This window comes from Emys orbicularis, chromosome 9 (assembly GCF_028017835.1).
Source record: "Emys orbicularis isolate rEmyOrb1 chromosome 9, rEmyOrb1.hap1, whole genome shotgun sequence".
NCBI lineage: Eukaryota > Metazoa > Chordata > Testudines > Emydidae > Emys > Emys orbicularis.
The window spans coordinates 57,864,511-57,879,843 of NC_088691.1; the positions used below are offsets into that span (position 1 = coordinate 57,864,511).

General features: G+C 44.8%; 1 protein-coding gene across 1 annotated transcript in view; it reads left to right on the top strand.

Moving 5' to 3' along the window:
• The first annotated feature begins 4,004 nt into the window (after window positions 1–4,004).
• Window positions 4,005–15,333, top strand: part of SAG (S-antigen visual arrestin) — a 29,115-nt gene continuing 17,786 nt past the window's right edge. Inside the window, exons 1-9 of the mRNA XM_065410314.1 lie at window positions 4,005–4,115; window positions 4,720–4,780; window positions 4,891–4,935; window positions 5,303–5,496; window positions 8,096–8,155; window positions 9,515–9,582; window positions 9,767–9,902; window positions 10,356–10,440; window positions 12,233–12,305. Of these exons, the coding sequence (XP_065266386.1) occupies window positions 4,005–4,115; window positions 4,720–4,780; window positions 4,891–4,935; window positions 5,303–5,496; window positions 8,096–8,155; window positions 9,515–9,582; window positions 9,767–9,902; window positions 10,356–10,440; window positions 12,233–12,305 (833 nt within the window). The remainder of the gene's footprint in view (window positions 4,116–4,719; window positions 4,781–4,890; window positions 4,936–5,302; window positions 5,497–8,095; window positions 8,156–9,514; window positions 9,583–9,766; window positions 9,903–10,355; window positions 10,441–12,232; window positions 12,306–15,333) is intronic.

Genomic DNA, 15,333 nt, shown 5'->3' on the forward strand with positions numbered 1-15,333 from the left:
CATCGAACCCATATAAAAACAAGAGGTAAGAATAGGTCAAAACGTCTAAAAATATACGTTGTTTATGAGAAAGGTATGTATCTGTAAATCAAGTGACCAACTCCACTCTTCTGCATTCTCCCGTATGTGCAAGTCCTGTTTAACTAGTTGAGGTCGTACCTCTGCTTTCTATATAGTGTGCACTCAGCTATCTTCCAAACAACTGCTATTTCCAAAGAAGCCAAGAATTCTAGTCCAGTGACGCAGAAATGACAGAGACAGTGACTGCTAATAGCCTCTCGCATCAGCTATACTTTCAGTTAACTCAGGAACAGAGAATTTTCCCTTGCTTTTCATTTTAGGGGGATCCTTAGTGGATTTTTCACTATTCTTACTACAGTGGCTTTAAAGAGCAGGATATAGTGGGGTTCACTTTGCTTTCTTGGAGAAATTTGTCATCTTCCAATTCAGACTCTGAAGACCAGGGAGGAGCCATTTCACATTCCTCTGACAAGGCAGCTGCAGCTTTCTGGAGTCCTTTTGGAGGCTTAATGTCCTTACTCTTACCTCTCTATTTGAGAGTCAGGTGAGTCTGTGTCCAAGGGGAAACTGACTATGGACCCAGTCGGGAAAGGAAAAATGTATATGAAATGGGAACTGCCATCAACAAAGAACAACTCCCCTAGCCTGTATCCCATTGCTGTAATGCCATGCTAGAAGAGGCAGCGTCTTCAGTAGAAGTAACTGGGAGCGGGGGAGGTGAAGAGAATCTTGAGTGGCAGAGTTGCTGGAAAGGGGGAGAAATTGGGTCCTCCTGTCACCAGGATTAGTCGATACCTCTGCTTGCCTTGCCTTGATCATCCTCTTTAGCAAGAAGCAGAGGAGCCTGATGGGGTTCTGTAGGATTCTTGTTCTGCCTCCTTGCCAGGAGGGGATGACTGAGCTCCATGGTGCCCTCTTCCCCAAGAGCCTTGTGGTGGAGGCAGCAGAGGAGAAAGGGAGAGAACAAAGTGAAGTACTTGCTGTTGAGAGTTGCCTGGTTCTCTGCCTCTGTTCTAGAAGGTGAGAGTGTCTTCCCAGAGGTTCTGACTGCAGACTGGTGTTGCACTCCACCTGAAATGAGCCCACAGGCTCTGAGAAACACTGCAGGAACAGAGCTACCAGCGAAGCCCACTCATCCCCATCTGGTTGAATAGGCTTTTCTGGAGGGTAGTTGCCTCTGCAGCTCAAGCTTGAGTGAAATATGTCTGCTCTGGCAAGGGCAAAGTGTCCAGCTTTAAACAGAAACTAATAGCAGAATAGCTGCATGCCACATACCACGCCACCGGAAATAAACAGCCGTCTCTGCCTTAATGGCACAGTTATGGGAGATTGTCTCCCTGGAATAGCTCTCTTCTCTCTTCAGACATACATGCTCCTAGAAGTATGGGGGAAGGGTGGAACCACCTCAGAGCTGTTCCTAAAATGTCCATCATTTCAGTAGTGCTCAGAGGCTTCATTCAGCATCAGGGCCTTGTGCTAGCTACTCCACAAAAGTAAATGAAGGCCCTATCTCTGTTGTGAAGGGCTGGTGATCATTTCTCCCCCCCACTCCCCACAGTGCTGACCAGGGAAGCTCTCAACAAGAGTAGCTTGCTCCCAGCCTGTTCTGTGACAGAGTGGTGAGTGCTAGACCTGGGGGAACACCTCTGGTCTCTGCCCTATAAATGTTTGCTCAAATAAAAATGGAATTGGCTTCACCTGGGAGGGCGGGGTGGGGGGAAGGTACATTTTTACTTTCCCCAAATATTCTCATCAAGTTCTTATGGACAGGAGGGGTGGGATTTTTCAAAAGCATCTAAAGGATTTAGTGGCATAGTCCCATGTAAACCTCTTGGGCACTTGTGAAAATCCCACCTGTGGATGTTTGCAGCAGCTACTAACTCTAAGCAAATGTGGGTGAATAGTCACAAAAGCAAACTTTGACCTTTTGAGTGGTTACTGGAACGCGGATTGCAAGAGTTTAATTCAGTTGGAATGGAAAGAATACCAGGGGATCTCTCCAGTGAAAACTAACATGTCCCACCAAAGTATCAAACACAGCTGCTTTTGAAATGTTTACAAGCCATGAATTACCCACAAATTGTGTGAACAAAATCAAATTGAAATTCAAGAAAAGCAAAAGCTATTTTCAGACCATTCATGAGCGGGAAGAAGCTAAATTGATCAAATTGCTCGTCTCTATTGTACATCTTTAAACATGTATTGAGTATGTGTAATTTCCTTTTTATAAACTAATTGAAGAAAACAGTGGGCGGGCCACCAACATAAACTATTTGTACAATGTGCCTGAGGGTGTCAGTGGCACAACAATAGATAAGCTTTGTGTTAACTCTACAGTTTATCAATTGTGGAAATAACATATCTATCTATTGCAACTCTTAGAATAGCCTGTATTTATAGAGACTTGTTCTAATGCTTGCAAGTTCAACGTCTCACAAATAGTTCTTTGTTTAGCTCCTTATTAGGCTGCATGATGTGCAGCCCCAATAGAAAAAGAGATGGAGAAAGAGCTTTAGAATAAAGCTGCTTTCCATAACCCTCCTGCTCCATATAAATCTGTACTGTCTTTACACCCGAGGAATCTGGGAGGACAGCACTGTAGAATCTTGAAGATCTGGGGTCTCTTAAGTAATACCCAGCACTGCTGACCTAGCAGATCTGTTCTTAATCCAGGTACAATATTTGCTGCTTGAAGGGGATTAGTTCTTGAAAATGTGGGCAGTAAGAACTAGAAACCCATTTTCAATTCGGGCTACAAATTGCCCTCCTTTTTCACCAGCAGGCTAGTGAGTCACTCCCACAGACAGGGGAACATCTGCAGGACCTGTCTGTCTGGAAAATTCACCTTTGTTCAGTGGTTTAGGAGGAGTTCTCATCTTATTGCTCAGGGAACTTTCTCCTCTGGTGTCTGCTGTGGAATTTGGAGCATTGCAAGGTATTTAAAGATACTGCTATTTCTTTCCCTAGTTTCCTCTTTCTCAAATCCTCTGGCTCACGTGTTCCATCAAGGAATTCCATACTGGTCTTGGAAAAGGTGCTCCAACTTTGGCAAAGGGGGGGAATGTTTTCATTTTTCTCTTTAATCCTGGCCTTTCAAAATACTTCCTTCAGTGAACTGATTCTAAAGGTGAAGTGAAGGACCAGCTTTTTCTAGGAGGGAGTCAGAAACTAATTTCTGAGTGTCTGTGTTGTGTAAGTTCCTAATAAATGTCATGCCGTATTGTAAAGATTGATAGGGTAACATAAGAAGCAGAAGTGGTTGAAAAATAGATGAAATCAGTAAGCATTTTCATTGTCTTCTGTAATGCTTAGTTTAATTTTCAAATGGATATTTTTGAAACTGAACTTTTTGAGGAGTTGAAAGCTTTAAATTTTTGAAATAATCCTATCACGTGACTAAGCTGATCAATCAAAATAGGCAATGCCGAAAAAGGGAAATTGAACCCAACCATGCACCCACAGAACAATCAAAAGGCTAAATAGTTTTGCTTTGAATTTTCTAACAAACTTTTGAAAAATGGAAACTTTGTTTTTGTTTTTTGTTTTTAAATTCCAGTCTGGGTTAAAAGGTCAAATTAAAAAAAAAAAAATCTCATCAGGAGTTTGGCCTGCTTCTGCTTGCACTTATTTATCTTACTCTCCCCTCTCCCCCTCCCCCCCCCCCCCCAACCCAAAGCCATCTGTGAGAATTTAGCTTCGTAACTCCATTGGTAGCTTGAAAATTGAACTTTGTATTAACTTTGGAAGCTTAAATGAAAAAGGAAAGGGTAAAATAAAAGGAAACCATCCCCCCCAGCACCAGAGTTGACTTGAGTTTTCAGAGGGAATAGTCTGTTTTAATGCACTGCATTGGTTGGTTAAGATTTTTGGATCCTATTCAACATAACTATAATCTCATTCATCATCTCTTCTTGACACTTGTCCAAGGATCTCTTGCTGCAGGAAGGCTTTGTTCTTTCCCGGTCTCCCACCCCTCCGTGGAAATGAGCTGTGCTGAGTCTCATAAGGTGGCTACTCTTTCCTCAATTCCTCTGAAGAACACCAGTCCCCCTCAATCACATGTTATCTACAAGAAGATGTCCCGTGATAAGGCTGTAAGTAGCACAGTAATTGGCATACATACCCACCAGTTTGAGCCATGGGTGCACAGGGCCACGGCCTCACTTACCTGGGGATTTATTTATGGGACACTTGTCTTCACCCCACTTCTTTTGAAAATAATTTGATTTATACTCAGCCAACCGCTAGGGCGTGGTGTTATGTTAGAGAATTGATAAAGTGGACTACTTGCATGTTAACATAATGACCAATCTTGGATAGGATGGCAATGCCTCTCCCCATCACCTCACTGGATGTGTCTCTGTTGGCTGCCCAAACGTCTAAATCAAGGCTGACTCGCCGTCTTTCCAATTCGAGGCAAAAGTCCTTCACTGTACAGCTCCTGTGCCGCAGACACAAGGAATTGTGTGGTGCTTTTGGAGTTCAGTCCTGCAACATGCTGAGCCCTCTACCCTGATCCAGTTAAATACTGAAGCTCATGAATAGTCCTGATGATTTCAACGGGAACTACTCATGTGCTTAACTTTTTAAAGCATATGCTTAAAAGTTATTTTGCTCTATTGGGCTAGAGTGCTCAGCTCTTGGCAGGATTGATGCCCTGGCTCGTCTTGCCCCATCTGCATTGCCTCCTTCCTACAGGTGACTATCTATCTGGGAAAACGAGACTTCATTGATCACATAGATGGCGTGGAACCTGTAGGTAAGTCCAGACACAAGCTCTTCTTACAGGTTTCTTTGACTTAATAAACCCAAATTATTTTTTTCTCCATACTGCTTAATATTTACTCTTTTCTATTTCTTTCTGTCTAGATGGTGTCTTGTTAGTGGATCCCGAGATCGTCAAGGGAAAGAAGGGTTTGATGTTTTAAATGATTTCAGAGATTGCTAGCTCTTCAGTGATCTCTCACTGCAAAGCAAGGATCTCTCCTGCTTTCAGGGCTCTAGTTGTCTTATGCAAAATTAACCCCATCCTGGTGAGAGAACCTCCGGTCGTTGGACATGCTGTTTGAATATGGTCCAAGGCTTCAGTCTCGTTACAAAACAAACTTAAGATCTTCACTATATTATGAATTGGAACCAGGTCCGGGGCGGAGGGGAGATACAACAGTGTTGTAACTGTCTTCCTGGACTCTGTAATTGTAACACAGATGGTCTCTAAGTCTCAGAATCTCTGAATTGGCTGCTCACTAAATGTGTAATTTACTGTGTATGTTCTTTCCAGTGTATGTGACTCTGACCTGTGCTTTCCGGTATGGCCAAGAAGACATTGATGTGATGGGTCTGACCTTCCGAAAGGATCTTTTTTTCTCTAGGATACAGTTGTACCCACCAGTGGAAAAACGGGAATCTCTCTCCCAATTGCAGGAATGTCTGATGAAGAAGCTGGGGAACAATGCTTACCCCTTTGTTTTAACAGTAAGTCCCTCATATGAGCCTCTGACCCACTTCTCCTTGACCCTTATTATCCAGCCTGTCAGCACTCCATGATAATCTGAAGAGGCGATTAATAATTAATCCAATGTTACCTAAAACTCTAACCTTGAGTCAGAGGTTAGATGGCACCATTATTTACCACCCCAAGTGTGCTAGGGATTTAGCAAACTGGAGGGATCCTGACTGCACACAGAAAAATTCCTTATAAAGGGAACCATAACGATTTTATGACAACAGAAGCCCTTAATGTTTCCACCTCTGTCTCTCGCTCCCCTATTGCCAGAGTATTTGCTTATACTACTGCCTTGTGTACTCATGAGGCTGTCTATGCCTTGAGTTTTGGAATTGATTTGCAAAAAACTCTACATTTTGCTGGAATAATTATTAAAATGAGATATACAATTATTGCTTATATTTGGGTAGCACCCAAAAGCCCAGCTGGGTTTATTGGCCTCATAATGCTTGGCACTGTATAAGCACAGATCAGAGACAGCCCCTGGGGCTTACAGTCTAAAGACACACATGGCCAAGAGTAGGGGATGTGGATACAACACAGAAGCAAATGAATCTGGTGGCAAATTGGCCCTGCTTTATTAGTTACATTTATTGCAAATATTTTACTGGGGTGGGATATGAGAGAGAGAAAGGAAAGAAGGGAAGTGACCGCTTGATACCTGCGTGGCTATGGGCAGCAGGCTGGATTTTGTATGTTCTGCAGCAGACCTGCATCTTGAGGGGTATGAAAGAAGGTAAGGAAGTGGCTGCACTGATTTTAGTGGGGAGCTTTTCCTGTGCATAAGGGGCAGCATATGAAATAGGATGAGATGTTCAAAGAAGTTGGCTGGTGGAGGAAAAGGCTGGGAATGCTTAGAGAGGGAGGGCAAGGGTTGGCAGTGCGATAGGTTTCTAGTTCTGCGAAGTGGGGTCAGACTGAGTTATGAAGAAGTTACAAGAAGTTTGTATTTGATGTGGAGGTGAGTCAGAGGCGGACCTCGGAGGGCTGATGTGGTCAGAGCAACTAGCCAAGAAGGCGACCTTAGCAGCAGCATTCTGAATAGAGTTGAGGGGAGCAGAGGGGCAGTAATCCATGTCAGAAAGGAGAAGGCTGCAGTAGTCAGGATGTGAAGTGATGTGGGCTTCGACAAGAGTTTTGGCTGTGTGGACAAGAGAAGGGGCTGGAGTTTGGAGATGCTGTGTGGAGAAAGCAGTTGGATGTAGAGATGGCCTGAATGTCGCTCCGGTGAGAGAGCAGAGTCGAAGGTGACACCCAGGTTACAGGCCTCAGTGGCAGTCAGATACTTAACCTGGCTGCTACCACTTCTGTGGCCATTTTTCAGGATGCCCAGCTCCTTCCCTCTGCCCAGTCTGTCGGCACCTCTACCCCAGCCTTCGTCCTCCCACCTGCTATCTCCCAAAACACCGTTGCTAGCCTGCTCCCAAGCTTCCTCATGCACATCTGGCCCAGAGACTCATGAAGTCCCCTCAGAATGTCGCTGTGCAAATCTTTTAGCAGCCTGTCTAGATGTTTATACTGGCGCCTGTCACTGTATCATCAGAACATCTTAGATACCACTTTGATAGGTGCTATAGAAAACACTAACATGAGTAGATCTACAGCCCGTATGTCTGCTTCCTCTTCCTGCCCCAGAGAAATCCCATCCCCTTCACTCTGCCTTACAGACCATAGTATCTAGTAGGATCCAGATTTAGAATCTGCCATATACTAATACTGTAGCAAATAGGCTTTCAATTGACTCTGCACAGTCTAGGCTTGTGACATGTCTCCTAACCAGTCAGGTACAAAATGGAGACCTCCACCAAGCTCAGACTGTTGGGATTTCTAGAGTGGTAGAACTCCACAAGTCTCTCTTCCAGGTCATGTCATTCCAGCGGGGCAGAGCTGGAGCCTTTCATCCCAAGCTCACATCCTGCCCAGGCCAGAAGCGACCGAGTGCTCTTTCTCTGCTGACTGTTCTAGTGATCTCAGTCCAGTTCCCCATGGACAGATGTCCTCAAACACTATCCTTGGCCTCGTTAGTTCAGTCTCTGTGCCCATGTGACCATTACGTGAATCGGCTATCTTTCACTCACTCCCCTGAAAGGGAAGCAGAATGATCTCCTGGGTAGGGCACTGGACTGGAAGTCAGGAGTCCTGGGTTCTAATCCTGGGGCTCTGCTACCAACTTGTTGTCTGACTTTGGGCAGTCATTTCCCCTCTCTGGTCCTGTTTCTCCTCCCACCCTTTGTCTTGTCTATTTAAATTAGAAGTTCCTGCCCCAAGGAGCTTACATGTGTACAGTGCCTAGAACACTGAGACCTCTCTCTGAACTGGGCTCTCTAGGCACTACTGGAATACAATTAACAATGTCAGTGGTCCCTCCAGTGCCTGGTTGGGGCACTTAGGCAGAATAGTGTGGGGAAGCTTGCCTTGATGCTGCCCAGGCTGCTCTTTTATGGAGAGCTAACGGGCTGTGCTGTCTCAGGCTGTCACTCATGCACCTTTCACGAGCACTGTATCATGTTAGGAGCAATACAGTTGGGGATCTGGATAATTTTTCTGTTTTGTTTTTTTTCTCCTCAGTTTCCAGACTATCTGCCCTGTTCAGTCTCCCTGCAACCAGCCCCTCATGATGTTGGGAAGGTGAGACCAACAGGGTTTCATATATTCAGTACTTCTACTGAGGAAGAAATTCACAGGAAAGAGCAAGAGATGCATATCTGGTTCAAATATTTTGAGAGCAAGAGCTAGGTAATACAGAAGTTAATGTACTTTCCATCACTGGAGATGTGGCATAGTGCCATCTTGTGAACCACCCAACAGGAAATAAGCTAGAAAGTGGGATGGAGTCAGAGGCATTTTGAGTATCCAGTCTCATTTAGTAACAGATAAATAGCAACATAACAGTTGAGGGGGAAAGCATTTCACTGAAATCTGAGACTCCATTTCCTTCAGAATACTACAGGAGATGTGGGTTGGCCACAAATGAAATAAGTGTCGTGATGTCAGACAAGCTTATATTAAATATTCACTCAGATCACAGACGCTCACACTCAAGTGTCTGAAACCTAATGCCTTTTTTTAAGACCAAGTGCCAAGATCTCCCATTAATTTAAAGCATATGTGGAAAGAACTTGTGTTACATGTTTGGGTAAAAAAAAAATTTAAAAACAGGTTAAGAGTAACTAGGTAACAAGAGCTGTTACTCAAGGATAATGCATTTTAAAATATTGGATACTTGTCCAAACAACTAGACTGGACTTATGAAAAAGTGATGCAGAAGGTGTTGGGCAGACACTGGAGATTAGCCAAAGGGTTTAGCAAAAGTATTTTAGCAAAAGGTTTCACAAATCTTTAAAGAGAGAACCAAATGGGGCTTGGCCACATGTACCTTAGAAGCAGTGTCCAATATGCACATGATCCTGCAGGGACAACAGTCCGCTCTGTCTGATTGCAAAGAGTTATTCTTAGACTCCAAGTGGCGAAAAAGGAAGGTTCAATCTGTAAAGGAATTCCACATCTCAGGTGCTGATGTTAGTCATTTTAGAAATACGGGACAGGCTGGCTAATCTTTAAGAAACATGGGGCATGTTGCTCAGAGTGAGTCTATAGCACTTGCTTCACAAGAAAACATAATAGGCTTGGAGGTGTCAGTTGCAGGGCCGGCTCCAGGGTTTTGGCCGCCCCAAGCAGCCAAACAAACAAACAAAAAAGCGCGATCGCGATCTGCAGCGACAATTCGGCGGGAGGTCCTTCGCTCCGAGCGAGAATGAGGGACCGTCCGCCGAATTGCCGCCGAACAGCTGGACGTGCCACCCCTCTCCGAAGTGGCCGCCCCAAGCACCTGCTTGGTAAGCTGGTGCCTGGAGCCGGCCCTGGTCAGTTGTCAAGTTCAGGAATAAGATTTTCCAAACCCTGGGTATTACACCTGCAGAGTTCCTTGTATAGGAAGGCTGCTAACCACTTAACAAATTTCACAGCTTCCCTCTCTCTTTCTGGCAGTGCTGCGGGGTGGACTTTGAGGTGAAAGCTTTCTGTACAGAGAATGTGGAAGAGCGAATTCCCAAAAGGTAACAGAATGTGTGTGGAATCAGGACAGTCCCTTGGAGCTCGTTCAGCTCTGCTCTGGGTATCTGTGTTCAGATCCTTCCATCGGAAACGTTCCGAAAGGGATGTGAATGCAGGTGAACAACCACTCCAGTGAAATAGGAGGTTCTGCTCTGTGTAATTTCAGTTCTGTTTGCCGTTCCTCAGGAACTTTGTGCGCCTGTTGATCCGTAAAGTACAGTACGCCCCAGAAGAACCAGGACCCCAGCCTCAAGCTGAGACCACCTGGCAGTTTTTCATGTCCAGCAAGCCACTGCACCTGAGAGCACGTCTGAGTAAAGAGGTGAGCAGTCTGCCCCAGAGAGCTCCAGCTGCTCATTGCTCAGACGCAAATACCTGCTTTGCTGCCCCAAGACCACCTCCCTGAGACGTTCGCGCCTGGATTCAGTTTGTTCTGACTTGCCCTAACATTCAAGTGCTCTGACACCATTTCTCGCAGTAGCTGCTGTTGGCAGTAGCCAGGAATGGAGTGCGTGAGCTCCCTCACTGGTGCTCTGCTACACAGTTCAATAGTGACTGACTACTGAAGTCAGTGGAAAGACTCCCATTGGCTTCAGTGGGCTTTGGGTCAGGCCGTAGGAGCTGAGGGTGTATGTACCTGGAGTAGTTGATGCCCTCTCATTAGTCCACAGGGGTTTCTGTTGCAAATGGCTGGGACTAGCATTGTATTATTTAAATTGTACAAGCCCTTCTGCTGGGTTGTGTGCCATGTGCTGAGCCCATCTGACTCTTCCAGGTGTTTTACCATGGCGAGCCCATTCCTGTCACTGTCACCGTGACCAACAATACAGAGAAAACAGTGAAGAAGATCAGAGTGCTGGGTGCGTTTTTACTGTTGTCCTTAATCCCATGGGAGCTACGCAGGGTGGGTTTGTGTTTCATCCTGTCGTCAGATCTGGAACCTATTAGTGTCCCTCACTTAAACAGACCAGGGGTCACCCTGCTCCATTCCATCTCCCTGTCAGTGTCCCTATGTTGCTCCATTGCCTCTGCTGCCCTTCAGGAAATGGGACTCTCCAGAGCTGTCACCCTGTCCCTCCATTGCCCTCTGCTAGGAATTGTGTCTATGACCGCTCTAGATGTGCCTTTTCAAAGTGTGCATGATTTTGCACTGCTTTTCAGTCCATCACTGTTACAAGCGAAATGACAGCTGGCAAGAGAGTTCTCGTTATGGGAGACTGCCCACCTTAGAGTACTGAAGGAGTTCGCCCCGTCTCCCTGAGGAAGGTCAAGGGTAGGGTGTTGGGGTTCAGTTCCAGTACTGCCTGGCTTTAATTTGTATTATGGTAACACTTAAAGGCCACAACTAAGATTAAACCCCCATTGTATTAGGCCATCTACAAACACCTAGTGAGAGACAAAGGATAGGAGGGGAAACAGAGGCACAAGGAGGGCAAATGACTTGCCCAGTGCCAGGCAATGGGTCGGTGGCAGAGCTGGCAGTAGAAAGCAGGTCTCCAGAGTCCCAGTCCAGTGCTTTAAAGCATGCTGCCTCCTGTGTGGGAAGATGATGGTCTTAAATATGTGAGATGCAGAGTTTGAGTGAGCAGCAGGACACTTGGTAGTTGTCAATGGGGAATTGTCATTGAATGTGGTTATTTCTAGTGGTTCTGTAGAGATCAGTTCTGGGCCTGGCACTGTTCAATGTTTTTATCAGTGATCTGGAAGTATATATAACATCACTGCTGATAAAATTTGCAGACGACACACAGGTTGGCAGAATGGTAAATGACAGGGCAGTCCTACAGAGTGACTTGGTAAGCTGGGCCATTCAAACAAAATGTGTTTTCATACAGACAAATGCCAGGTCGCTCATCAAGGAACAAAGAATTCAGGCCATACCTACAGAATAGGGGACTATATCCAGGGAAGCAGTGATTCTGTAAAGGAGTTTAAAGGGTCATAGAGGACAAGCAACTCAGTGTGATCTCCCAGTGCGATACTGCAGCAAAAAGGATGAATCCAATCCTTGGCTATATAAACGGGATGAGTGAGTAGGAGGAGGGTGGTGGTGGTGATACCCCTGCATACAGCATTGGGGAGACTGATACTGGAACACTGCATCCAGTTCTGGTGTCACATTTTAAAGATGATGTTGAAAAATTGGGGAGGGTGCAGAAGATAGACACAAATGATATGAGGGCTGGGTAGAAAATGCCTTACAGTGAAAGACTTAAAGAACTCAATCTGTTTGTTATCCAAACAGATCAAGAGGGGATTGATTATGATCTCCACAGGGAGAAAATACCGTTTGTCTAAAGCCAGACAAATTCAAATGAGAAATAAGGTGTAAATTTTTACCACTGAGGATGATTAACCATTGGAACAAACTACCAAGGGAAATGGTGGATTCTCCATCTTTTGATGGCTTCGGGACCCTGTACCTTTCTGGAAGATGTGTTTAATCAAACACACGTTATTGAACTCAATGTGGGGGTAACTGGGTAAAATTCTAGAGCTTGTGTTATACGGGAGGTCTGTGAATTGTATTGGCTGGAACTGCTGTCCCTGTTTGTTCCTTCTTGAGAAGGGCAGTCGTTTACATTGTTTATATGCTGTGTCTGTATAATTGATTCTGTCCCCTCACTCCTGTTTTTGTTCTTTCTCTCTCAGTGGAGCAAGTTGCCAATGTGGTTTTGTACTCGAGTGACTATTACACGAAGGCGGTAGCAATGGAGGAGGTGCAGTGAGTATCTGATTGTCCTGCTTTCCCTTCCCTACCCTGCTCAGTCATTTCCTTCACTCCCCTTTTAAGTACCTTCTCTCACCAGAAATTACAGGCTCTCAGCTATGGTCTGGAGCTAGTTTCCTGGTGCAACCCTGCCCTGCCACACCTCAGACTAAGGGGATGCTGACAGAGGTAAGCTATCATGTTTTTGATGATCAATCCCATTCTCTCTCTCTCCACCCCATGCCCCGGATGAAAACAGTTCATTTGATACACGGAGAATTCTCTTGCCATCTGTAATTTCGTTTGAAACAATGGAAAAGACATGAGATGGGGGTCTCCTCTCCCACCCAGCCAGGGACTGCCCCAGCCCTCCACTCAGGGATCTGAAAGGCGGGATATTCCAATACATAAGAATAGCCATACTGGGTCAGATCAATGGTCCATCTAGCCCAGTATCCTGTCTTCCGACAGTGGCCAATGCCAGATGCTTCAGAGGGAATGAACAGAACAGGTAATCATCAAGTGACCAATCCCCAGCTTCTGGCAAACAGAAGTGAGGGACTCTCAGAGTATGGGGTTGCATCCCTGCCCATCCTGGCTAATAGCCATCGATGGACCTATTCTTCAGGAACTTCTCTAGTTCTTTTTTGAACCCTGTTATAGTTTTGGCCTTCACAACATCTCCTGGCAACGAGTTCCATAGGTTGACTGTGATAAGAGCATAAATCCATCCCATCCATCTTTAAAGGAGTTTCAAAATGATGACTTGTAATTGTCACCCCAGGCTATGGCTGGCTTACAGAGCATTCTTCTGAGAGTCACAACACTATGCCACATCCTGCACTGAAACTGCCAGACAATCCCATTCAAGGGGGCTATTTTATTTTATTAAATTAGTTATAGGCTTTCAAAACTGGGGCACATCCCCAAAATACCTGCTTAACTGAATAACTCTAATTGAGCCTTCAGAATTGAGTGTCAGGTCAATGAAACGCATCTCTTAAAATAGCAGTCTGTATATATTTACCCGGTTTTCAATGTGTAGTTAAGATCACAGTAGCTATGTAGCTATTATTAGTGAGTGAGACTTTATTAGACCAACAATTGAGTAATAACACACTAGCCTGAGCTAACCATAAAACAGTCCCTTCTAGTGGTGGGTGAGTTTCCAGGAAAACAGGACTTGATTCTGCCTTTGGTTATGAATACAGTTCCCAGAGAGGGCAAAAATGGGCCCACAGATGCTACATATGTTGAGCTGTACCTTTGTTTTTGATTCCGTATCCATTATTTTTATATCTATTGTTTAAAAAAAAAAAACCCACCATGTTCGTGTCTTTTACATAATTTTAAAATCCCCAAACCTAACAATCTGCATCAAGTCTACCAGTGTATCCTTGCCAGATAGCCCAGATAAAGTAACCAACTGGATTCTGGCACACAGCCTGCTGACCTACCTAAATGCCAGTCCTTGGCCTGCTGCCCGCTCAAGTGCTTGACTGGGAAAAAATGAGCTTTGCAGTCCAGAGTTAGTCTGTTTTGTGTAGACTGGAGCACTAACACATGAGTCGTGTAATGCTCCAGGCTGTAAGCCTAAATGGTCTATTCAGTAATGTAGAAGGGGTTGGTGCCAAGGGGATAGAGGGCTGAGTAATTAAAGAGAAAAGCAGAGTTGTTGTCTTATCGATTTGATCTGAGATTAAGTACTGTAACTTATTTTGCTGATATTCCATTCACACTGGGAGTTTGTTTGTGGTTTCTTGACATGATTGTGAGACTTAAGAAACTCGGTTTACTTTACTTATCCAATAGGTGACTTGTTGCTGGCCTACATGGGGAGCGGTAGAAGGATCTCTAGTCTAGCTGAAAACCCACGGCAGAGAGTCTGAGTCTGGGTCGACTGACTCAGACTAGTGCTACAGGGCTAAAAATAGCAGAGTAGACATTCCAACTCAGGCTGGAGCCTGGGATATGAACCCACCCCCCTCACCAGGTTTCAGAGCCTGGGTTCCAGCGCAAGTGGGAATGACTACACTGCTATTTTTAGCCCCATAGTGCAAGTCTGTGAGACCGAGTTAGTTGACCCAGACTCAGACTAAGACTAACGCTGCAGGGTTTTTGTGGTTTTGTTTTTGCAGTGTAGACGTACCCACTGGTCCACAAATTGCAATGGCTGGAAGTGGAAGCTAAACAAATTCAGGCTAGAAATAAAGATGCGAAATTTTAACAATGAGGGTAACTAACCCTTGGAACAATTTACCAAGGAGGGTGGAGGATCTTCCTTCGCCTGAAGTCTTTAAATCAAGACTGGATGTGTTTCTAAAAGATATGGGTAGTGCAACCAGAAATCAAGGGCTTGAAAATTAATTGGATGAAATTGAATGAATGTCCTTTGTGTGGCAGGAGATCAGATGAGATCATAATGGTCCCTTCTGGCCTTAATGCATGAAAACCAGTTACATGATTATGGTATTGAAACCACTTGCTCCATTTTCAGGAATGCTTTGAAGTTTGCTTTGCTAGTATGGACAGGGCCTGGCCTGAAATGTTGGATTTTCTGCTCTTGGTTGTAGATCAAGCCAGACATAGCTTTGTTTTTAAGGCATTTTTTCCCCCTGGAAAGTACTGAACAGTTTCATAGATTCATCCCCTGTCCTCATGGCAGGACCAAATACTGTCTAGATCATCCCTGATAGACATTTATCTAGCCTACTCTTAAATATCTCCAGAGATGGAGATTCCACAACCTCCCTAGGCAATTTATTCCAGTGTTTAACCACCCTGACAGTTAGGAACTTTTTCCTAATGTCCAACCTAAACCTCCCTTGCTGCAGTTTAAGCCCATTGCTTCTTGTTCTATCCTTAGAGGCTAAAGTGAACAAGTTTTCTCCCTCCTCCTTATGACACTCTTTTAGATACCTGAAAACTGCTATCATGTCCCCTCTCAGTCTTCTCTTTTCCAAACTAAACAAACCCAATTCTTTCAGCCTTCCTTCACAGGTCATGTTCTCAAGACCTTTAATCATTCTTGTTGCTCTTCTCT